Raw genomic sequence first — 23,651 nt, 5'->3', positions numbered from 1 at the left:
CAGGGGGTGCCCAGGCCTTTGCTTTGCAGCTGGTATCAGATCCGTGTATTCATTCCTGTGCGTAGAGATGGCCCTGCCTGTCCAGTGTGGACAGCAGACGGGCATCGTAAGCCAGTGACGGTGTATATGATGTTGGTACGATTTCAGGTGAACGAACCTCAGATTTACTCCTTGTCCTTTGGTCTGGTGGTGAGGAGGTCTCCATTATCATTGCAGGGGGGTGCGCCTGAAGGACACGGTGTTTCTAGACAAAACCGCTGGTCTCATTTCTGTAAAAAGATGTGTGAAAAATAATATACATATGCACGTATAATATATATATACACACCCACACACACCCACACACGTATACATACACAGGTGTGTATTTATATATAAGTATGTGTGTGTGCACACACACACATATATATGCTGCTCCAGCATATATCTATATCTATATATCTATGGATATACCTGCACACACACACACACACACACACCTATACATGTACACCCTGCTACCTCATATCTATCTATCTATCTATGGATATACATGCACACACACCCTACACACACACACACATATACATATACACCCTGCTACCTCATATATATCTATATATACACACACACACCCATATATATATCTGTATCTATCTATATCTCTATATATATCTAGATAGCTAGATAGATAGATAGATAGATAGATGGGGGGTGTATATCTGTGTGTGTATTTTCAAATTAATCACAGCTCAATCTTTTTCATATGCACGGCTGATCTCCCCTCCCCTCCCGACAGACATTCAACCTGGAACTACAGAAGAATTTCAGCGAGAAGGCAATGCAAACCTTTCATTTCTCTTGCAAGCTTATGGGCTGAAAGATCTAAAAACGGTGTGGATGTCAGCCTGCTTCCTGCCGGTGTCAGCGGTGGTGCTTTTTCAGCTGAAAACCTGTTTCAGCTAAAGCCTTTCAGCCAGCCACAATGCCTCTACATAACCTGCTCTGTGTTTATCCTGGCTTTTGTTTTTTTGGCAGCTCCCCAGTGCTTCGCAGACACTGCTAAGAGCCTCCCTGCGCAGGCAGCTTACAGTGTAGTGCAGGTGTGGGAGCGATGCATCAGTGTGCGCTTGGCGATAACATGATTTTGAAGCAGTGGGGGAACAAGTCTGGCAGAGGATTCGTCATGCTCCTCCCCTCCGAGGTCGGGTAGCCTTGCTGTTCCTACCGTCCAGAAGGAGAAACTGAGGAAGTGATCTGCTGAGCCACAAAGACTGAGACTCAGAACCCAGGAGTCCGGGTAACCGCAGCACATAACCATGAATGATTAAGAAAGACATCACGTACGTTATTAAACACGTCAGGAACTTCAGAGAGGTAAAAGTTTCTGCTGTCTGTTGGACCTGCTGCCTTGGGCTTGAGGAGTTTGCACGGACTCTGCCAGCTTTGGATGGCTTTGAAGTGCACGCCGCTGGCCCCAAACCAGCTTAGTTCAGAGAAAGACAGATGGGGGTTTTGCATCAGTCTGTTTACAGCAGGAAAAGAGCATCATTAAAAACCACAGGTTTTTGTGCACTCGCAATGGCTTGAGTTGGAGCAGCAGACACAGCTCGTTAAGAGCCTGGAGGTGAAGGCCTGGGATTGGGTAATGGAGTCCTGGCGCCGCAGGTCACGAGTTCAAATCCACCTCTCAGCAGGCACGAAAACACTCTGTTCCTGTCTGACGGTTGTCAAGGGGGATGAGATGGCCCGTTGTCTTCAGTCGGCCGTCTGATGGGCAGAGGCTGCCATTGATTATATGGGTGGGGGCAGAGGCCAGGAGCTTCCCTCCTCAGGATTGGCCCCCCTTGTGCCAGGGGCTGGGCTGTGCTGAGCTGTAGCAAGAGGCATCCCTCTGCCGCCTTTGTGGCGGCCGAGGTCTCTCCCGAGGAGGGTTGCATCCTGTGCAGGTGCTTGACATGTGTCTCCGAGCAAACGTGGGGACATCAGGCTTGATCCTGGGAGGGGTTGAGCCCCTCCTGAAGGTTTCTCTGTACTTCATTGGGAACAGAGAGTGGGTAGTGCTATGTAGGGGGGCTTGTTGCTTTGTGGGATTGGACCCTGGACTGCAGGCTTGTTGCTGGTTTGCTCTACCACCCCTCTGACGGGCTCAGCGGTACCCACAGGAATGGAGACAGCCGCCAAAGCAACCCCACGGAGGAGCGTCGCCTTGCATTAGTGCCTATGGAGAGGCCTGAGGGGGTCTGGGTAGCTCAGGGGATTCTGAGTATATTGTTTTAAAGCCCCCACTTAGGATCCAGGCTGGCTGATCTATACCAAGCAACCTTCTTCTTGGGTTGTGTAATCAGGCTGCTGGTCCCAGGCCTGCATCTTATGGGCCAGTTTCACGCAGTCCTCGAATGGCCGGCAGAAGGGTTGAATGGGTGGCAGAGACCACACTCTTCTCTCCTTATAGACATGGCAGGGCCCCCAGGACACCCCCACACGGCCTGGACAGTGGGTAGAAAGGCAAGCTCTGAGTCCAAGGCTCACCAATCTGTGCTAGTTTAGGAGAGCTAAATTCAAAGCAGATAGCCAGGTGTCCTCCTGGGGTTGCATTCAGAGGGGAGGTGCTCCAAGTGCATCCCCGTCACCTGAACACCTTCATCGCGCGCTGCCTGGCCAACCAGACTGGCTTTTCTCCTGGCCAGCTTGCAGTACAGCTTGTAATAAGCAGGGCTGCACCCAGCTTGGCCCCAGACGCCGGTGGAAGGAAGAGAACAAAATGCTTCTTTCCGGCGGTGGCAGCCAGCCGGCGTCTTCTTCAGACGCGGTGTAGAGGACGTTCTCTGCTAGCAAGCAGATGGCTGGCTCGGAGCATAGCGTGGACATATGTGAGGACATCCTTTTCCAGCCTGGCACAGCATCATTGCTGTCAAGAGGTTTAAAAGGTCCCATGGGTGTTCCTGGGCTGGAACAAAGCATTTTTAGGCAGTGTCTTCCATGCTTGAGCAGCTGGAATAGCTCAGTCACTTGGATGCGTAGGAAGGTAGGGCTGGAAGGGACCTGCATCCCCCTGCTCCAGGCAGGAACGTCCCCATCCAAACCAACCCAGCCATGAGTTTCTACACTTAGAAACTTCCAGCGATGGGGCGTCTACAGCCTCTGCAAGGTGTCTGTGCTGAGCCATCCTCATCGCCAGAAGCGTCATAACCTCTCCCTCGTAGCTCAGTCTCTCTCGGTGCATGTTCTGGATTGCACTTAGCATTTGGAGGATGTCCTTGCACATTTGGATGTAGTACGGCCCTTCCTTTCTTCTTCATCATGCGGTTCAAATGGAGATGATGCTCTGCCCAGCTTCGGAGCTGCACTTTTAGCATGCAGCCGTCTGACGGGCTCACCCCCACCCCGTTTCTAACCAAGGTTGTGCCTTTTATGTGAAGCATGGAAAAAACACAGACTGTGGAATTGTTGGCAAAATGGTTCAAGGACTTGCGTTTCCCTGGGAAACCAAGTCCGACCCTGTTTTCACATCACTGCAAATTCTCTCACACATTGATATGAGGTTGTAGTTAGGAGGGGGAGCTGCCTCCTCTTCCACACAGCTACTCCTCCCGTGTTTGGATTAGATATCCGCCCTTGTGATGTTTTAGCAGGTCCTGGGGGCTGCATTTTTCAGAGCGAACCGATAATCGGAGAGTCTTAGCTTGCATTTGCAAAAATAAAATAAAAGCCATAAGTTTTTGGCCCTCGTGACGGCAGAGAAGAGCTTGTACATGTGATTGCCTAAAGGCTCCCAAGCCAGACTGTGCTGATCTGCTGACTCGGGAGATGTAAAGCAAATCGTATGTACTGGCCAGCTCCGCAGAGCCAGCACCGCTGAGACAGGCTGTCGGATGCTGTCTCCCACTGCATCACCAGCTAAGGTCTGAGGTCTGAATCTGGGGTGTTTACTGGGAGGCTTCCTGGATTTACTGGGTTTTTGAGTCTTGTTTTAACCTTCGCTTTGCAGGGTTGGATTCCTACCTCGGATCGAGCAGCACTCTGTGTGTTTGGGGCAGGCACCTTCAGGTCATCTCTCCGGGTGCTGGAGCTACCGAGGCCAAAGTGCCCTCCAGCCCAAATCACGGCACGCTTGGGGATGCTCTTGGTTGTCAATGGAAAAATGGTCTTCACGGTGCCTGCTTCCAAAGCCAGGGTCAACAGGGCTCCTTTGCTTTCCTTTCCTTGTGTTAACTTCTTGTCTCGTGCGTCTCCCTCTTCTAGTTCGTGAAGTTTGCGAACATCGAGGAGGACACCCCCTCCTACCACCGGAGCTATGACTTCTTCGTGTCCCGCTTCAGTGAGATGTGCCACTCCAGCCATGACGACCCGGAGATCAGAACCAAGTGAGTGAATGGGATAAAACGCTTGAGCCTTCTCCTTGTTGAGCAAATGCATGGGCGGGACGTGGGGTCTCGGGGTCCCTGTCAGCACAGATGCACAGCACGTTTACTATGGAATAAATGCATATGCGGTACCCCTGTAGCTGCACAGCGGACACGCATCGCACGGCCTTACACTGATGTAGGCTGCTGTATTCCAGGGTAAAGATGACCCACATAAAATGAAAGCTTATACCCGAGCAAAAGTCACATGGGGGAACCATGCATGTGTCTGCCCTATTTCTATCACCTCCTAGGGTGATTGCTTCAGCATTGTAGCAGCAGCTGCTGCAGGCAGCTACCTGGCCATGTGTCTGCTCTTTGATGCTTCAGAGCAAAATTCAGGATAAACTACTCTGCAGTAAGCGCGGCATGTGTCAGTGTAACAGCGTCCGTGGACAAACTCCTGGAAGTTGCTGCCACCTTGGAATAGACTTCTTTGCTAATCTGTCCCGCCCCATATCTTCCAAATGCCATGCCCCAGTTCCTTTGATGTATGGGGTACGCTGGGCGCATCTACATGAGACTCATAACTTCGCATTAGCATAGTTTACTGTGAAGTAAGTGCGTGCGTCTACACGTGCACGTGCTCACTTTGCAGCAAACCTCCCTAATCCCAAGCAAATTTGCTACCTGCAGATGCAAGTAGCAAATTTCCTTGGGATTAGTCATGACACCGTAGCGCTTGTGTACATGCCTGACCCGGAGCCAAACCTGCTTCCGGTCAGCTGTCCACCAGGGGTGGGAGATAGTCCCTGCCCCGGGGAGTTGCCTGCTGCCAGGGTGGGCTCTGCCCCAGGAGCTTGGGCGGGGGCTATGTACCCTTGTCCCAGCAGCAGGGAGCTCCAAACTTGGAGGTCCTTATCTACCAGCCCCCGCTCCACCGTCATGATTGGGGAGCAGGGGCCTGGGGGACCCTTATCTCCCAGCCTGAGTTTCGCGGTTATGGGGGGTCAGACTGGGAGACCCCCAGTAGCAGCAGACAGCTGTCTCCTGGCCCAGTGCTCCCTGCTGGCCCCTGGGCTAGCACCCAAGGGGAGCCTGGTGCTCCCCCCAGTGGCAGCAGGGGCCCGCTGTAGGGCTGCAGGGAACTGGGTGCAAATTTGACCCCCAATCAGTGCATGTGTAGACACCTGCCCAAAAAACCCTTACTCTGGAGTTGCTTACACCAGAGTAAATTTGAGCCGGAGTAAACACATGTGTATATGCGCCCACTGGGTACAAATCCACCATCTTGGACAGTGCGCTATGAGCCACCAGAAGATAAATGAGTGAGTGAATGGAGCCTCAGACAGGAGTCTTGGACATGGGCCAGGTCGGATGAAGCTCACCTTGGCCTCTGGTTGATCGCAGCCTCCAGTCACCTTTCCCAGCACTGGCGTTTTGTACGAATGTGCCTCACTCGATGGTGGTCACATGGGGAAAGTGCTCAAGTACTAATGAGTGACTTGCTTGCCTGTGAAGGGAGCTTGTGCCCCAGAAGGATTAATTATGAATAATGCAGATGGATGAATAGTGTTTATTGCTGCCAAAGCCCATCCTGTCAGCAGGGCCCTGGAAAACAACCAGCACCCTCAATTCCTGCTTTCTCCCTCCTCTGCAAAGCATTCGGCGATCCTGCTGGTTCAGGCTCAGTAACAACCCTGCTGCTCATAACGAGAGTCTATGGGGGGAGGAGAGGGGAGAAATGCTGCCAATCCAGTTTAATTGCTTCCCCTCACCCCATAATGAAGCTCGACATTGGTAAAAGGCTTGAAAGGCTGGGGAATAATGCGCAGCGCTGGGCCAGAGAGAGTGCAACATTATAATGCTAATGTGCTAAGGCTGTTTTCCTCTTAATGGGAGGTGAGCATTCAGGAGCCCCGAACGTGGGAGCAGCTCATGCTCTGATGATGCATAATCCCAGGGCTAGGAGCAGGTTGTTGACAGTGGCAGGACACTGGCAGTGCCCTCGTCCCCCTGATTTACCAGGGGCAAATGAGGGTGTTTTGGGCGTTTTGGGCCATTGCACATGGTAGCTGTGCAAGAGAGTTGTTCGCACAAGCAGTTATGTGGGATAGTTCAGACAGGACTGATCCTGCCTTGAGCAGGGGGCTGGACTAGATGACCTCCTCAGGGCCCTGCAGCCTGGCTTGTCTGTGATCCTGTGGTCATCCCTCCTGGGCTAGCTCTTCCCAGAGCACTACAGTAGCTCCCGAGCCTCGCGACAAGACTGGATTCATTGCATCGGGCAGCATCCAGCCCCCGTTTGCTGTATAGTCCCTGCCTGGATCTGGCTTCGAGAGGGAGCAGGCTGAATGGCAGGATTGGGGAAGGGGAGCAACTTGTGCAATGCCACCTTGCAGATGCCAGCAAAGGCGGTGGGATTTCAGTGAACTGCTGATGGGGTTTGCTGCTTGGCATTAGGACTGAATTGCCCAGCCACCTGAAGCTTTAAGGTGGTGGTAGAAGATGCTGGACCCTCAGTGACACACCTAGATGAGGGGTGGCCAACCATAAGTGGCATGGGTGGCCTCCTGTAGGACTTATGGAGCTATCTGAGCCTCGGTGATGCCTGGACGCCAAGCCAGAGTATGCATCAGCTTGAAGGACTTGCCTCTGTTTTACCAGGAGTACATTAAGACTCCCAACTCGCTGGCTCTTATTCAGCTTCCGAGCTTGCAAGCCCTGAGAAACAAATGCCCACGAAACTGGGAGAAAACACACAGATGGCCCTCAGGGAATAGGGTCCCAGTTGCCAGTTGTATATTTTTCCTCCCTTGCCTTGGCTTCACCCTTTCATCCCAACCCTGGTGCATTGAGACCTGCCTTGGACCACAAGAAAGCTTCCTTTCTCTCCCCTAAACTGTCCTGCACTCTGTGCTGCTCTCTTCATTGCTAGTGCAGATGGACATGGCTATTCTCTGGTGGCACGGCTGGTTATTAGCTGCCTTTTTAAAGCCAGGTAAGAGTCTTCAAGCCCTGGGTTTGGCATATGGTATTTTATCATACACAATATTCACCTTTCCCCCAAAAGCCAGCTGCTGGAAATTGGAGCGTGCGTGATATGGGAGAAATATGGTTTCTGCAAAAGTGAGATCCCCCAGCTGCTGCTCAGTTACTGATTACAAAGAAAGAGCTTTTCTCTTCATTCTGCCTTTCAAGAGCAAGGCGCTTATCTTATTCCAGGACCTGTTGTAGGAGAGGAAATGCGGAAGGCATTTTATCACGTGGAGGTCAAGAAAATGCCTGAAACCCTCTGTGTGGTGATTCAGAGCTGGAGTCTCGGTGTCTGAAAAATCAGTCTGTGCCTGCTGGGTTCACTGATTTAATCCAGCTGCAGATCAGACCTTTGCTACTCCTGATGACTGACGTTAATACCTGTTGCTAGCCCAGTGCCTCTCTATTGAAATCAGTCTTGCTAAAAGTGGCAGGACACTGCAGGGTGTTTTTCTGAGGTCCTGGAAACTCCAATTACTCTCTTAAACTTCCCACTCACCCTCCAGGGGAGGGGATCCGCCTAGGAGTGGGATCTTAGACACCCAGAGCCCTGGGGCTGGCAGGGAGCTGCAGAGGTCACATCCAGTCCAGCCCCTGCCTGAGGCAGGATCAGCCCTGTGCAAACCAGCCCGGACACATTCATTGCCCAACCTCGTAACAAAACTACACGGCTGACCGTGACACAACATAAGACATCACACCCGAACCTGATATAGGTAAAGCAGGGGGACCACGGCTTTGCAGGAACGTCCTGTTGCTGCAAAAATTGTTAATATATGCTCGAGAGATCCCAGGCAGAAGCCGTGCTACAGAGGAGGGCAAACCACCCCTGCTTTGTTCCCCTTCTCAGGGAACTTTGCAATGTCTGACGAATGCAAAAGAAATAAGGAACAGCCTTCTGCTTGGGTCTGGTTTTCACGGGTCGATCAGCCATCTCTCAGGGCTGAGAAGAGACGCCCAGGGTCCTGACTTCACCTCTAGTTCGTGTTCAGCTTTTAGAGTTAGGGTGAGGACCCAGGTGTCCCCCTGCTCCAGCTGCTGGGTGGCAACCTCTCCCTAAATGTGAGGGGTTATGGGGCAATCTGCTGCTTTGCCAAGAGCAATCAGGGGTCTTGGGCACGCTGATGAATGGAGAGCGCTGTCTCGGCCACGTAGCCTCATGCCTGTTGTCTGTAACCCTTTCCCCCAGGATCCGGATGTCTGGGATCAAGGGGCTGCAGGGGGTGGTGAGGAAGACTGTTAATGATGAGCTCCAAGCCAACATCTGGGACCCGCAGCACATGGACAAGATCGTGCCTTCGTTGCTTTTCAACCTGCAGCACGCCGAGGAGGCCGAGAGGTAGGTGGAGCCTTGCTTTTCTCTTCTAATAGCGCAGTCCCGCTTGAAATCCCCCCAGGACCGAGTCTGCAAATGGAAGAGATGTGATTCCAGGCGGCGCGGCCATCCCCTTTGCCCAAAGGGGTTGCATACAGCACAGGAGCTCCTCATTCCCATTGCTTGTGAAGTCCCATTCCCAGCGCCCTGCAGGAAACCAAAGGTGAAACCATCAGCCCCGTTGCCCGGTCCCAGCGGTGTAACCCGCAAACAACATGCCGTGCGTCCTCTCCCCCCAGACTCACAGCACTTCACAGCCTTTACAGTTTAGGGGGGCTCCTTGCAGGACCGCTGTCATGTCTGGGGGCAGGCGCTTTCTGCTGCTCTGGGCAGTGAGTTGCACAAGTTAACCGTGCATTGTGCAAAAAAGGACGCGGCCATCTAGCAGCCGTGTCCCAGGATGGACGAGGGGCTGCGAGTCTTTGGAAACATCACAAAGCAACCCCTTTGCTCTCTCTGGTCCCCATTCGTAGCCGTTCCCCATCGCCTCTGCAAGCCACGGAGAAGGAGAAGGAGAGTCCGGCGGAGCTGGCGGAGAGGTGCCTGCGGGAGCTGCTGGGGCGGGCGGCTTACGGCAACATCAAGAATGCGATCAAACCGGTTCTCATGTGAGTTGCCTCGTCGGCTCTTTGTCCATCTGCCGGACCCTGGGATGGGCTGCCCAGGGCAGGATGGTGCGCTCTCCCCCTTGCCCCAGAGCCAGAGCTTTTCTTGTTGACAAAGAGCAGTGGGAATACAGCCGCGAGCAAGCTAGCGTCCCTGTGTGCACGCTGGATTGACCTCTAGTCAGCTGTGTGTCATGTGCCCTGTACTGCTCCCAGGTTGCAGCGATTCTCCTTGCACTCAGATGGCAGGAAGTGAGAGATCTGAGCCTCATTTCTGCTGTCCATTGAAAGGAAGCCCTCTATCCCCAAACTGGGACAAAGGGAGCTTATTTTGCCAGGCAATGCCCTGGAATAAGGAGAGAGCGTGTCTGTCTCTTCTCCAGAGCATCACTTCACTGGAAAGCTAAACAGGAGTGTGACTAGCATTCGGACCAGGCAAAATGCAAAGACATAGTCGTGTCCAGGAGGTCGGTGTGGGCTGGACCCCGGGAATGCCAAGTTCTTGTTCAGGTCTTCCAACAGTCAGGTCCACGATCCCTCACTTCCCCCAGGTTTACCTTCCTAGCTTTGCAGATATTAACGGCATGTGTCTATGTACAACCTGATTGGAGTCTATGCTAATGACAGGGATTGACCCAGAAGACCCCCCTCCTTAGCTAAATGCATAACAATTTTAACTAGGATGGCCTCAGATGTTATCAGTCAGGTTTCCACTCTTGATGCAGTGCTATTCCTTAGGGCAAGGGGTTTCTCTTGCTTTGTGTGATGGCAGTCAAGCACCGAAGTCAGCGCTGTCTTGTTTGCATCAGCAAAAACATGCAATCTGGCCTTGTAAGCCTGTCTCTTTATGAGCTTCCTCAAAGTTCGTTCCAACCTTTATATAACGGAGGATGTCTGCAAGAGGGAGGCACTTATGCCAAGTGTCTTTGAGTAAGAAACATCAGTGTGAGGTCTGGGCTTGTGGGATAGCAGGCAGGGTCTGGCCCAGGAGACGGGCAGATCCCGGTGTGTCTGCTTGAATCCCAGTGCAAGGACCAAGGAGTACAGGGCTGGAAGGGGCCTTCTGCCTTCTGCCAAAGCCTCTAATGCATTCCTTATATCTGTGGCTGCAATGAGATGGTGACAGTGTCCTAGGGGATTTGGGACACTGCCTCGGGTGTTGTGCATTTAGGGTGCCTGGTACATGGGAATGGGTTGCATTCTCTTTGCAGATTCTGCCTGCCTAGGAGACGGGAGTCTGCACTTCTGCCTCCTTCCCTCCCCGCTCCAACTGCTGCCCCATCTTCTGCATGCCAGAGAGAGAGTTGCTTCATAGCCAACCCTTTTCTGCCCCCTTTTCCCCCCAAGCAGCACATCTATTAGGCTGTGGGACAGCTCAGCTCACTGCTCTTTTCTTTCCCTTCCCGCAAGCCACCTGGACAACCACTCGCTCTGGGAGCCCAAGATCTTTGCCGTTCGCTGCTTTAAGATCATCATGTACTCTATCCAGGTGAGCTGCCGGCTGCGAGGGGGTGTGTGCATGTGCATCGTTCGCTGCTGGGTGGAATCAGACCTTCACAAGCGTGTAGCACTGGCCCTGTGAAATCACTAGTGTGCATGTGTAGTTGTGTATGTGTGTGTGCATTTGTGTGCTGCACCTCACTCTTCTTTTCATGAAATCACAACTATGCAAGTGTGTGCTAGTGGCTGTATGAAATGAGTAGGGGGTGTGTGTGTGCATGCGTGTGTGTGTATGTGTGCATGCACACATCGTTCTCCTCTGCTAGGTGGAATCAGAACTTCACAAGTGTGTAGCACTGGTCCTGTGAAATGGATAGTATGTGTGTGTAGGTGTGCATGGGCACACATCGCTGTCCTTCTCAAGAAATCAAGATTATGCGAGTGTGCTCAGGGCTGTATAAAATGGAGAGAGAGAGAGAGAGAGAGTGTGTGCTTGTGTGTGCATGTTTGTTTGTGCGAGTGTGTGCACATCATTCTCCTTCTCACGCAATCACGATTATGTGAGTGTATGCCCAGGGCTGTATGAAATAGAGAGATAGTGTGTGTGTTGAGTGTATGTGCGTGCATGCATGTGTATGTGCATGTTTGTGTGTGTGCGCGCACACGTTGCTCTCCTCATGAAATCACAATTATGTGTGTGTGCCCAGGGCTGTATGAAATAAAGATAGTGCGTGTGTGCATGCATGCATGTGCATGCATGAGTGTGCGTGCGTGCATGTATTCGTATGCATGCATGTGTGTGCTTGTGTGGGTGTGCCTGTGGATGCATGAGTGTGCGTCTGTGCATGTGTGTGAGTGTGCATATGTGTGTGTATGTGTGTGCATGTGCATCACTGCTAGATAGAGTCAGAGTCACCAGTGGCCTGATGCTGGCTGTTGAATCCGGTGCTGGTTCTGGACCTTGTGCTTTAGGGGAATCAGAGATTACTGCGCTTTGCCCTGAACTGGCCAGAGCCGAGGCCCAGGTGCTTTCCAGTTTGCTGCAGCGCGTATCCACCGGCACAGACAACCCTTCCATGCATTGGAGCCGAATGGCCCTTGGCTACTGAAACCAGGAGACGGTCGCGTTGCAAATCTACCATAGCCGTGAAGCTGGGGCATGCAGGAGAGGCTTGCGCAGAACTGACGCTTCGGGGAGGCGTTGAGACAGCCTTGTGCAATCAGCCCATCTGGAATAGAGCCAGGACTAACAGTTGTCTGCTGTGAGCCTGCAAAGCCCCACGGCACTGAGGAGCGTGGCAGGTGCTGGCTTGGGGAGCAATCCCTCATCCGCTTGCCGAGCCCTGTTGCGTTTGGTGGAACAGCAACGTGCCTCCCAGTGCCCCGAAGGGAGCCGTTGACTCCGGGGAAGAGCTGCGCCTTTCCAGATGGCTGCCTTTAAAATCAGGCAGGACTCGCTGTCTCAGTAGGAAGGCAGGTGGAACAGGATCATAGGAAAGCAGGGTAGGAGGGACCCCAGGTCATCTAGTCCAGCCCCCTGCCCAAGGCAGGAGCATCCCTGACTAACCCATCGCAGCCAAGTGTCCGTCCAACCTGCTCTTGAAAGCTTCCAAGGAGGTGTTCAAGGAGCGGGCGGGAAGACACTGGGTAGGGTTGGTCTAGGTGCAGTGATGCCTGTGCTCTGCTATGGGGTTTTCCAAGGCTCCTTTGGTTTTGCTGGTTGCCCCCTCCCCACATTTCTGCTCCATGGGTCAGGCGGGTTTTAAGCCTCTCCCAGAGGCGCTGGGTACGAGCTGCAGCCCAGGCTGGGGATGGGGACTGTGCCAATGCTCCTGCTGGGACCAAAGCCAGAGGGTCCAGGTTAGAGGGTCTTGCCCCTATGCTCAGGATCAGGCCAGTTGCTGCTTTCCCTGTGGCAGGTTCAAGTATGATGTCTCGTCTTGTGTCAGGGTTGACGGTAGTTTTATGAAGAGTTTAGATGATGGGTTTGTCCGGGCTGGTTTGCACAGGGCTGATCCTGCCCCAGGCAGGGGGTTGGACTGAATGTGACCTCTGGAGCTCCCTCCCAGCCCTAATTTTGTATGGTTCTGTGATTCCTTTAGGAAAGATGGAAAGTAGAGCGAGATGAAAATTGTGCATGCCTTTTAGATAGGAACGTCTTGCTAAGAGATTTGGAGCATCTCGGAGAACTTCAGTGCCTCCGTTGAGCGCTGCTTCGGGATCTCTGTCTTCTGTGGGCACACACTCCTCTTGGATCTAAACCCAGATCCAAAGCCACATGTAACATGCCTCCAAGCAAGCCCACACCATTTGGAGATCTCCAAGTCGGCCGACGTTGGAGTGCTAGCCTAAGGCAAGCACTGGCTGAGGACAAGCCTTTTCATGCAAATGGAGAATGAATCCACTCTTTGGATTCAGGTGACAGGACAAGGAGCAATGGCCTCAAGTTGCAGCAAGGGATGTTTAAATTGGATATTAGGAAAAACTTTCTCATGAGGAAGGTGGTGAAGCTTTGGGATGGGTTACCTAGCAAGGTGATGGCGTCTCCATCCTTGGAGGTTTTGAAGCCCCAGGTAGACAAAGCCTTGGCTGGGATGATGTAGTTGGGGCTGGTCCTGCTTGGAGCAGGGGTTGGACGAGGTCCCTTCTCACCCTCATTTTCTATGATTTTCTCTGCTTCTATGATTCTCCTGAATTATCACATTTTGACTGCTTCTGTAGTCATCTCACTTATATTGGGCAAGGGCTGCATTTGCTGTACCGATACAATGATTATCAACCATCTGGTAGTGCTGCCGCAGGCCCCAAGTTTAGTTTTGGCTAAACAGGGGTTTAGAAATCCTAAAGGACTTGGAAGCGTGGCTTTGATTTCTTTCCATGAGTCCCAAAGGAAATACATTTTCTCATTATATAGCTACCATATGACATGGTACAATATTATTATAATCTATAGTCTTTCTTGCTGACCATTATGGCTGTTCCCTCTCTACCTGACTCCTAGCCAGTTTACTTTGCACCGGTCCTGTTGGTGTTTTACCCTCTTCTTCTTTGCACAGTTTGGCCAGCATGACTAGACGGGTCAATCTCTTGCTGTTTCATTATTTCACTCCCTCGCCCTTTCCTGCCTGCCCAGCAAGTAACGGCCCAATGGAAAAAAAATCCTCAAACGTCTTCTTGCCGCGTTTGTCTCGGTGAACCTCATGAAACCCCCTCTACTTAGATCGGGGTGGCCAACCTGTGTCTTGCCAGCCTCTGTGTGTGGCATGTGGCAGATTGAGGAGGGGACAGTCTGTGTTGGCTCTGTCCTGTCCCATCCCACGGCAGGGAGCAGAAAGCAGAGCAGCAGATCAGACAGAGAGCAAAGCAGCAGATTGGGCAGGGGAAGGGAAGCAGAGTGGCACTTGGGGAGGGTGTGGAGCTAATTTGTGGTATGCCTGCTAAAAAGGTTTAGATTATGGCTATATAAATCCTACACCCTGGCCGTGAATAAGGCAGCAGGATCCATTTGAAGACGGTACAACTGGCGACAAAACCCCAGGCCAATCCAGCACGTCCTTTCAGAAACCCCCAGGATTAAGGATGACCGTTCTCTTTTATCTCTAAATTGCTTCCCCGCTAGGAGTGTCTCCAGTCTGTGACTCCAAACACCCTGCTTTTGGAACGGCAGCATTCGTTCTGGATGCCTTTCCATCCTGTATCTACAAATACATTAATTGGAGTTGCAAAAGGCCTGCGTGGGGCTGTAGTGCATCCCTCTGCCTGGGCAGAACTGTTCCTTACACTACAGTCCTGGGTGTTCGCACTCCTAAGTGCACTGGAGCACACGGCGTGATTGCATCTCCATCTAGTGGCTGGTCCCAGCTCCCAACTTCTTGTCTGGGAAGGGATTATTCTCCATATCTCCACAAATTTCTCCAGGCCATGGAAAATGCTTCACAGTTGGTGTTTGGATAGCACCAGGATCTCTGCCCTACCTTCATTTCCAGCTAATTAACAGTCAGATGTCACCATAGTGGCAGGGCAATATGCTCCCTGTCATCATATTGGCAGTGTCCTCGTCCTCCACTGCTTTTACCTGTAACGTGTTTCAGGGTATATTTGGTTTTGGGCCTTGTAGCTGTGCATGAGGGTCTGTGGTGGGGATTTGGGGGCTTCCTTGGATAGATGGCTGTCTGTGGATGCATGCAGGCAGCTGGACTCGATGGTCCGGGAGTCCCCTTTCCAGTCTCGTGTTCCTGATGAAAGGCATAGCTCTGAGGCTGCGCGGCAGTCCATGAGAGTCCGAGGGTTGAATGTGATCTGTTCGGTCCAGGATGTCTGGAAACTAGTGCATTAGGTCAGATTTGTAACCCAAGCCCTCAGAGTCAGAGAGGAGATGGGCTGGAAGGGGCCTCCAGAAGTCATCTAGTCCAACCCTCTGCCTGAGGCCAAGAGGCTTTAGATTGTGTTTGGAGAAAACCCCATTGGGGCAGGGGGTTATCCCCCATGAAGTTGGTCTGAAGGGCCTCTGCCCCCTCCACCCTTACAGTCACGTTCGCACAGACTGTAGGAGGTCACATCGAGTCCAACCCCCTGCTCCAAGCAGGACCAGCCCCAACTACATCATCCCAGACAAGGCTTTGTCTACCCGGATCTTCAAAACCTCCAAAGATGGAGACCCAACACCTCTTTGGGTAACCCGTTCCAGTGCTTCACCACCCTCCTAGTGAGAAAGTTTTTCCTCTTGTCTGAACTCATCTCAGTGCTCATTGGATTTGCCACTTTGAGGGGCAGATTCTTCCCAGACTCCTCTTCTCTTTACCCCACCCCTCTGCGCTGCCTTGCTGGCTTCAGTAGTGTATGGCATAGGCTGGAAGTTGGCTTTGCATGGGAAAGTCCACAAGCAAAGGCCCACATTTCACTGCCGCTGGTCTTCCTTGTGGACGGCAGCTCCCTGCATGGTCAAGAGAGGATCTGTGCTGAAGCAACCGCCGCCCTGTGAGCTCCACCACCCTCCTCCCCGATGCCACATGGTGAGACAGCAAGCTGGACTCTCCTGCAGCCCCTGCCCAGGGCTGGTGTGCAATATGGACAAAGCAGGCAGCATAATTCGAGGGGCCAGTGCGACTACAAGTGATTAATGATTGATCAGCGGCTTTGGTTTAGTCGGCGTGGTTGGCTCTGGGAACTTCAGACTGGAAGGGACCTCCGGGGCCACCTGGTTTCAGCCCCCCTGCATGCATGTGGGAAGGCTAATTCTAGATTTTGGAGGCTGGGTGGCAAAGTCGTGAGGACCGGCCCTGCTTGTGCCATCAGCCAGCTGCCAGCTGCAAGGCTTCTTGAGCCCCGCTGGAGCTTGCAGCTGCCAGTCTTTTTTTGGGGTGGGAATGGGTCCAGGCTTCCCTGGCTCTAGACACAACGTGGTGGACCTAGATGGTGTTTGACATGTGTCCCTCCCCAGCTAACGCCGTTCTGCTCTCTCCCGCAGCCTCAGCACTCCCACCTTGTGATCCAGCAGCTCCTGGGACATCTGGATGCCAACAGCAAGAGCGCAGCCACCGTGCGCGCGGGGATCGTGGAGGTCCTCTCGGAGGCAGCCGTCATTGCAGCTTCCGGATCCGTGGGTAAGCACAAGGGCTGGGCGGCCATCCGCTGTATGGGAAGAGAAGGGGGATCTCTTTAGCCAGAGACTCTGTGTCTGTCTGTCTGGCAGGGAAGCAAGAGGAAACATCTTTGAAGACAACTTCAGTGTTTCCCCATTTTATTCTCCATCTCAATAGGATCACATGGTCTCCTCCCTCTGGCCAGATACAAAGAGGGCTTTTTTATCAGGCACTCTGCGCCTGTGGGGTGTGGTGAGGTCAGAATAGGCACGGCTGGGGTCAGGCAGGTTTGCCTCTGTGCTGGAAGCAGGATCTGATAGCTTGAGAGGCCCCTTCCAGTCCCACAACCCCGTGACTCTCTCTCCTTTGGGTCTCTCTTTAGCGCTGAGCCCTGATGTTGAACACCATAGGATTAGAAGTACTCGGCACGTCTACACATGACTCTTTTAAGCAGGCTTAGCCTAAAATTGCCATTTTTAAGGCACGTTAAGGGCAGGTGTCTACACATGCACACCCTTAATGCACCTTAGAAATGGCAATTTTAGGCTATGTGAGCCTGAATTTGACACTTGGATAAAGCAGGTATCAAATTTAGGTGCGAATAGCTAAGCCGCATGAGCGTATGTGTAGATATGGTAATGCGCATTAACGCTGTGTGTCCATTGATACATACTGCGTTAATGCGCATTAGTGCGTCTACATACGTGCTAATGTGACTTTGCTATTCGTGCCTAAATTTAATGCACCTTAATGTGCATTAGCGTGCCCACATGTATATGCGTGCCTAAATCTCTTTCATGCACCCTAAGCAAAGGTGCATTAAGGTTAGGCGTGTAGACACACCTGCTGTCTGGTCCTCATAGCAGGGAGCTCGGTTCCATGCCTCCTGGGTTCTGTTCATGGCTTTAATATTGTACTATGGAGACATTGCTACGCGTCTCTGGAGAGGTCTAAAAAGCAGGGGCCACCACGCACCTGAGATGCTTTTCTGTCTGACCCCTCTGTCCCAAGAGAAGCATGAATGGTTCAGGTGCTGGGATTTAAGGATTGGAAACCCTAATGCCTTCTCTCATGCCCATTGCGTCTCCTAGGACCAACAGTGCTGGAGGTCTTCAACACCCTGCTGAGGCAGCTCCGGCTGAGCATCGACTACGAGCTGACGGGCAGCTATGACTGTGCCATCAGCATCGGGACCAAGATCATCAAGGAGCACGAGGAGAGGATGTTCCAGGAGGCCGTCATCAAGACCATTGGTAGGTGGGCTGCAGACTGTGGGGGGCAGGCTGGGGGCTGCTCTTCTGAGGCTGAGACATGGACTCGGTTGTTTGCTCTCCTGTGGGTTGGTTTGGATGAGTGCTGTTTAGTTGTTCAAACATCAGGGGATAGTCCAGATCCCGCACCGCATGGAGGGGCAAATTCTGCTTCTGCTCTGCCCTAGGCCTAAGACTGGGAGCTGATGGGCTTCATTCCCACCCCTCATAGATTCATAGATTCATAGATGTTAGGGTTGGAAGGGACCTCAATAGATTATCGAGTCCGACCCCCTGCATAAGCAGGAAAGAGTGCTGGGTCTAGATGACCCCAGCTAGATGCTCATCTAACCTCCTCTTGAAGACCCCCAGGGCAGGGGAGAGCACCACCTCCCTTGGGAGCCCGTTCCAGACCTTGGCCACTCGAACTGGGAAGAAGTTCTTCCTAATGTCCAGTCTAAATCTGCTCTCTGCTAGCTTGTGGCCATTATTTCTTGTAACCCCCGGGGGCGCCTTGGTGAATAAATCCTCACCAATTCCCTTCTGTGCCCCTGTGATGAACTTATAGGCAGCCACAAGGTCTCCTCTCAACCTTCTCTTGCGGAGGCTGAAAAGGTCCAGTTTCTCTAGTCTCTCCTCGTAGGGCTTGGTCTGCAGGCCCTTGACCATACGAGTTGCCCTTCTCTGGACCCTCTCCAGGTTCTCCGCATCCTTCTTGAAGTGCGGCACCCAGAACTGGACGCAGTACTCCAACTGCGGTCTGACCAGCGCCCGATAGAGGGGAAGTATCACCTCCCTGGACCTATTCGTCATGCATCTGCTGATGCACGATAAAGTGCCATTGGCTTTTCTGATGGCTTCGTCACACTGCCGGCTCATGTTCATCTTGGAGTCCACTAGGACTCCAAGATCCCTTTCCACCTCTGTGCCACCCAGCAGGTCATTCCCTAGGCAGTAAATGTGCTGGACATTTTTCCTCCCTAGGTGCAGCACTTTGCATTTCTCCTTGTTGAACTGCATCCTGTTGTTTTCTGCCCACTTGTCCAACCTGTCCAGGTCTGCCTGCAGCTGTTCCCTGCCCTCCGGCGTGTCCACTTCTCCCCATAGCTTTGTGTCATCTGCAAACTTGGACAGAGTACATTTCACTCCCACGTCCAAGTCGCTGATGAAGACATTAAAGAGTATCGGTCCAAGGACCGAACCCTGCGGGACCCCACTGCCCACACCCTTCCAGGTCGAGACCGACCCATCCACCACGACTCTCTGGGTGCGACCCTCTAGCCAATTCGCCACCCACCGGACTGTGCAGTCATCCCAGTCACAGCCTCTTAACTTGTTCACCAGTATGGGGTGGGATACCGTATCGAAGGCCTTCCTGAAGTCCAGGTATACGACATCCACCCCTCCTCGTGTGTCCAGGCGTTTCGTAACCTGGTCATAGAAAGAGACTAGATTGGTCAGGCACGATCTGCCCGCCACAAACCCATGCTGGTTTCCCCTCAGCATAATTTGTCCTGCCGGGCTCTCACAAATGTGAGCCTTGATAATTTTTTCAAATACTTTACCAAGGATGGAGGTGAGACTGACTGGCCTATAGTTGCCCGGGTCCTCCTTCCTCCCCTTTTTGAAAATGGGGACCACGTTGGCCCTTTTCCAGTCCTCTGGGACTTGGCCCGTGCGCCACGAGCATTCGAATATTCCCGCCAGTGGCTCTGCAATGATGTCGGCCAGTGCCTTCAGCACCCTCGGATGGAGCCCATCCGGGCCTGCCGACTTAAAGGCATCCAGTTCTTCCAAGTGACTCTGCACCACCTCAGGGTCTACGCATGGCAGTCTGGCGCCTTGCTGCTGCCTCTCCACAACCCCAGTGAGAGACTTGTCGTGCCCCTCACTTAGGAGCACTGAGGCAAAGAACTCGTTGAGGAGTTCAGCCTTGTCCCCCCTGTCCGTCACCAATTGTTTCTGCCCATTTAGCAGTGGTCCTATTCCTCCCTGGGCTTTCCTTTTACTCCCAATATATCTAAAAAACAATTTCTTGTTGTCTTTTACTTGGGTTGCCATCCTCAGCTCCATGGTAGCTTTGGCCCGCCTAACTGCCTCCCTACAAGCACGAGCAGAGGAGGTATATTCATCTTTAGTGATCTCACCCTGTTTCCACTTTTTATGTGCTCCCCTTTTGGCCCTTAGGCTGCCCTGGATTTCTCTGGTAAGAAGGAGATTCTAATGAATGGCTTTGGAAGCAGCAAGAAAACAGAATTGCAGCCTGATGTGTCAGAGGCTCAAACCAAAGCCTGTTTGAAAGTCAGCAGCAAGATTCCTGTTGACGCATCGGGCTGCCTACACGTGATCTGTTCTCATCCTGTGTGAGTCCCTGAAAAGCAGCTGATACAAAGGGCAGGCGGGTCCTGCTCTTCCTCACTGCTTGTGGGCGGCTCAGTTGTAAGAGTGAGATGAAGGCGTGTTACACAAGCGCATGCAGTCATCTACTTTCAGGGACTCCAAGCATGGCAGAACACAATGGAACTTGGGTAGCTACGTCCACTCAAGCCCCTACCATGTACATATATTGCATGATTAACTGGTGAACCGTGCAGTAAATTTAGGCTGGCCACAGGTTCAAAGTAATTATCGTGCAATTAACTGGTGAATCGTGCAATAAATTTAAACTGGCCACATGTAAAAGGTAATTATCGCACAATTCATTAGTGAATTGCAGAATAACTGTTGACCGGCCACATGTACAAAGTATTTATCACGCAATTAACTGGTGAGTGGCGGAATAAATTTTGACCAGCCACATGTACAAAATAATTATCATGCTATTAAGTGGTGAACTGTGCAATACATTTTGACTGGCCACATGTACAAAGTAATTATCCTGCAATTAACTGGTGAATCACAGTAAACGTTGATTGGCCACATGTGCAAAGTAATTGTCAAAGAATTAACTGGTGAATTGAGGAATAAATTTAGACCAGCAACACATGCAGAGTAATTATAATTCCATAAAAATGGCTGTCCAGCTATAAAAAGAGCCGACTAGCTTCAAAGTTAGTACTTGAAAATGTGAAACAACTTTATAGCTGGTTTCTATCCAGCTTTCATTTATACATGTGGCAGAGCCCTTTGAGGTCTAATAGGTGGAATGGAGTCTGGTCTTTGTCTCCTGCTGTGGGACCCATGGAAGAAGCATGTTCCTTGCAGCTGTGTCTACTAACTTGTGATCTGCAGTCCCATTCAGTGCCAACGCGGTAGTGATACAAGGGTTGTAGAGAGAGTGACCGGGCTTGGGATCAGGCTTGGTGGGGACAAGTGTGGTAATAGGACCTGGCTCTGGGGGAGAATAACATCTGCGGTGTATAACCAAAGGATTGTTATGTGCTGCAGCAACTGAAAGCGGAGCCTGTCGGAGCTCCCTTAAAACACCTTCAGGGGCCAGTTCCTCAACTGGTGTGAACAGAAGTAACTCAGTTGCCTTCAAAAGGGCTGCACTGATTTATGTTCAAGAAGCGGTTGAGCTGCCACTGGGCGGGGATGATCTAGGTGCAGCGATGCCTGTGTTTTGCTATGGGGGTTTCCCAGGTTTCTGGACTTTGTTGGTTGCCCCCTCCCCTTGTTTCTGCTCCATGTGTCAGGGGGTTTTAAACCTCCCTCAGAGGCACTGGGTTTTGGCTGAAGCCCAGGCTGGGCATGGGGACTGGGCTGTGCCAGTGCTCCTGCTGGGTCTCAACCCTGGAGGGTCCTGGCTGGAGGCTCTTGCCCCTTTGCTCAGGGTCAGACCGATGCTGCATTTGGGGTCCGGAAGAAATTTCCCCCCCTGGTCAGATTGGTACAGACTGGGGGGAAGTTTGCCTCCCTCTGTAGCAGGGGGCATGACCTTCTACCCAGAATTTCTCAAGTATATATTATCAACCTTTGCAGCAGCATGACGTTGGCTGCCGTGGTCCCCCTGCCCTCCCTGTGGCAGGATTGTCTTGTGTTGTGTTGGGGTTGATGGTAGTTTTACTAAGCATTTATCTTGTGGATTTGTCTGGGATGATTTGGATAGGGCAGATCCTGCCTCAGACAGGAGGCTGGACTGGATGTGACCTCTGAAGGTCCCTTCCAGCCCGACTTCTCTTTGGGCATGTCAGACCTTATGCTGTAAGCTGAACAAATGTTAATCGGCTTAGTGCTAGTCGGCTTAGTGGAGCAGTCATACACTAAGGTAAAACACCTGCTCTGATTGTCCCTCACCTGCACAGCTCTGGTTTGCCTCTAGAGGCTTGGTGAGCAGGGGCTGGACAAGGAGCTAGGGGCAGAACAGGCTTCCTGCTCCCTCAGGGCTCAGCGAGTGCTGCAGCCCCAGCTCCTGGAAGCCGTGGTGCTTCTTGCCACTGATCTGACTGGCTCTGCGCCTGCTGGGAGCAGAGCCAGCCAGGTCTGAGTGGGGAGGGAACTGTGTCTCCGCTGCTGTTTGGACTCGGCTTTGCTCCCCACTGGGAGCAGAGCCAGCTGGATCCAAGCAGGGTGGGCAACTGTGTCATTCGGACGTATCTGGCTCTGCTTCTGCCAGGACCGGAGCCAGCCAAAGCAAGCAGCAGCAGGAGACACAGTAGGCCTGCTGCCTCCTGGGATGCTGGCGGACTTCAGCTTGGGTGGAAAAGCTGTGGAGAGTGGCCACAAGTTAATAAAACAGGAGCAAAATTAGGTGGATTGGAGATAATCCTGCCTTGGAGTGGGGTAACGTTAAGCAGAATAACGAGTGCTTTAAGCCACTTAAAGGTGTTAACATGTAGCTAGCCCAGGGGTTAAGCGCTCCAGAAGCCACCTTGAGTCACCGTGTAACAAGGCCCTACGATTCTGTGCTTTCTGCTGAGGATCCGGCCGTTAGCATTTTATCTCTCTCCCTATCAAGAGAAATAAATCCTGACAACATCTTTAAACCCAAACTCCATCCATGCCACTGCCCCACGTTGCAGCCGATTGATTTTTCACTGCAGTGTATGAACTGGCTCTACAGAAACTGCAGACATGTGCTTTCTCATAACCGTAACCCAGTTCTTCCTCCCAGCATTTATTTATTTCGCTGACGTCTTGTCAGCAAGTTTCCCGGAGGGCTGATCTGCCTTCCTGCCGGAAATTGATACTGGGGGAGAAGTCTGGATCCTGCTTAGACTGCACATGACAGCCGCTTGGGCAGCCCCGTCTGTCTGAGAGGTACCCCTCCCAGGGCTGCTCATCGGGGGAAATCAGTCATTTCCAGGTCATTGCTCCAAGCTCTTAGATCAACTTGGATGCAGCAGGAATGGCAGTGCTCCCCTGTTATAGCATCTTCCCCGGAGAGCGAAATGTCAGCAGAGGGCAGTGTGACTTCAAAAATCCCTGAATGAAGCCTGTTCTCTGAGTCTGATTTTGAAGGGATTTGGAGCTAAGGTTGAGACTTTCCTGAAGCTTTGTGTCCCGTGAGAACAGCATCGAGGACTTCAGTTCTGCAGCTGGATTTGGGGAGGGAAAGGCAAGGGCATAAGCTAATAATAGGGCCCTGGGCATAGTGTACAATGCCCGGCTGTTCTAGTTCAGTGCTGCAGCCTTGTTTCATGCCAGAATAACTTCACTTTGTCTCCAGGGGTCCAGATAGGAAAGAGGGAAATGTATAGGGGAAGGAACCTGTCTGTCCTAGGTCACAGGGACCCCTAAGCTGAGCAGTAATCAGAGGCCTGGCGACTGAGAATGGCCTTCTGCTGCTGGGTTAGGTTGTCGTCTTAGGGAGGGAGACCAAGGCTTTGAGGAACAGAGACACCAGGGTTAGCGTGGGAAGTCTCTGGAGGAGGAAGAGACTGTCTGGGGGGATGAAGAGCTATGCTGGGACTCACCGTCTGTCAACAAGGAGCCAACCCTTGGCAGATCCAAACCCTTTTGGGTTGCCCTCCTCCCTTGCTGAGGGATACGTGTCTGTAGGTGGGAGGGACAATGGGAAGATGTTTAAGCAACAGAGCCTGGAATAGGCTCCCCTAAGATTTGGGGTCCGTCTCTTCTCACACTTGAGGACAAAGACC

At 52.2% G+C, this 23,651-nt stretch overlaps 1 protein-coding gene across 9 annotated transcripts in view; it reads left to right on the top strand.

The window, feature by feature from the left end:
• The window catches only part of EFR3B (EFR3 homolog B), a 103,887-nt gene that overhangs the window by 52,020 nt on the left and 28,216 nt on the right, over positions 1-23,651 (top strand). For 6 of the 9 annotated variants that reach the window (XM_059728252.1, XM_019483784.2, XM_019483787.2 and 3 more), the window contains 6 exons: positions 4,225-4,346; positions 8,551-8,700; positions 9,210-9,344; positions 10,752-10,830; positions 16,249-16,384; positions 17,455-17,616. In XM_059728252.1, coding sequence (XP_059584235.1) covers positions 4,225-4,346; positions 8,551-8,700; positions 9,210-9,344; positions 10,752-10,830; positions 16,249-16,384; positions 17,455-17,616 — 784 coding nt within the window. Of the gene's footprint in view, positions 1-1,267; positions 1,357-3,516; positions 3,892-4,224; positions 4,347-8,550; positions 8,701-9,209; positions 9,345-10,751; positions 10,831-16,248; positions 16,385-17,454; positions 17,617-23,651 lie in introns of those variants that run through there. The other 3 variants (XM_019483790.2, XM_019483791.2, XM_019483792.2) reach the window with 3 other exon arrangements.

Source organism: Alligator mississippiensis, chromosome 1 (genome assembly GCF_030867095.1).
Source record: "Alligator mississippiensis isolate rAllMis1 chromosome 1, rAllMis1, whole genome shotgun sequence".
NCBI lineage: Eukaryota > Metazoa > Chordata > Crocodylia > Alligatoridae > Alligator > Alligator mississippiensis.
The sequence above is the reverse complement of the archived record's forward strand: the minus strand, read 5'-3'. Positions and strand labels throughout refer to the sequence as shown.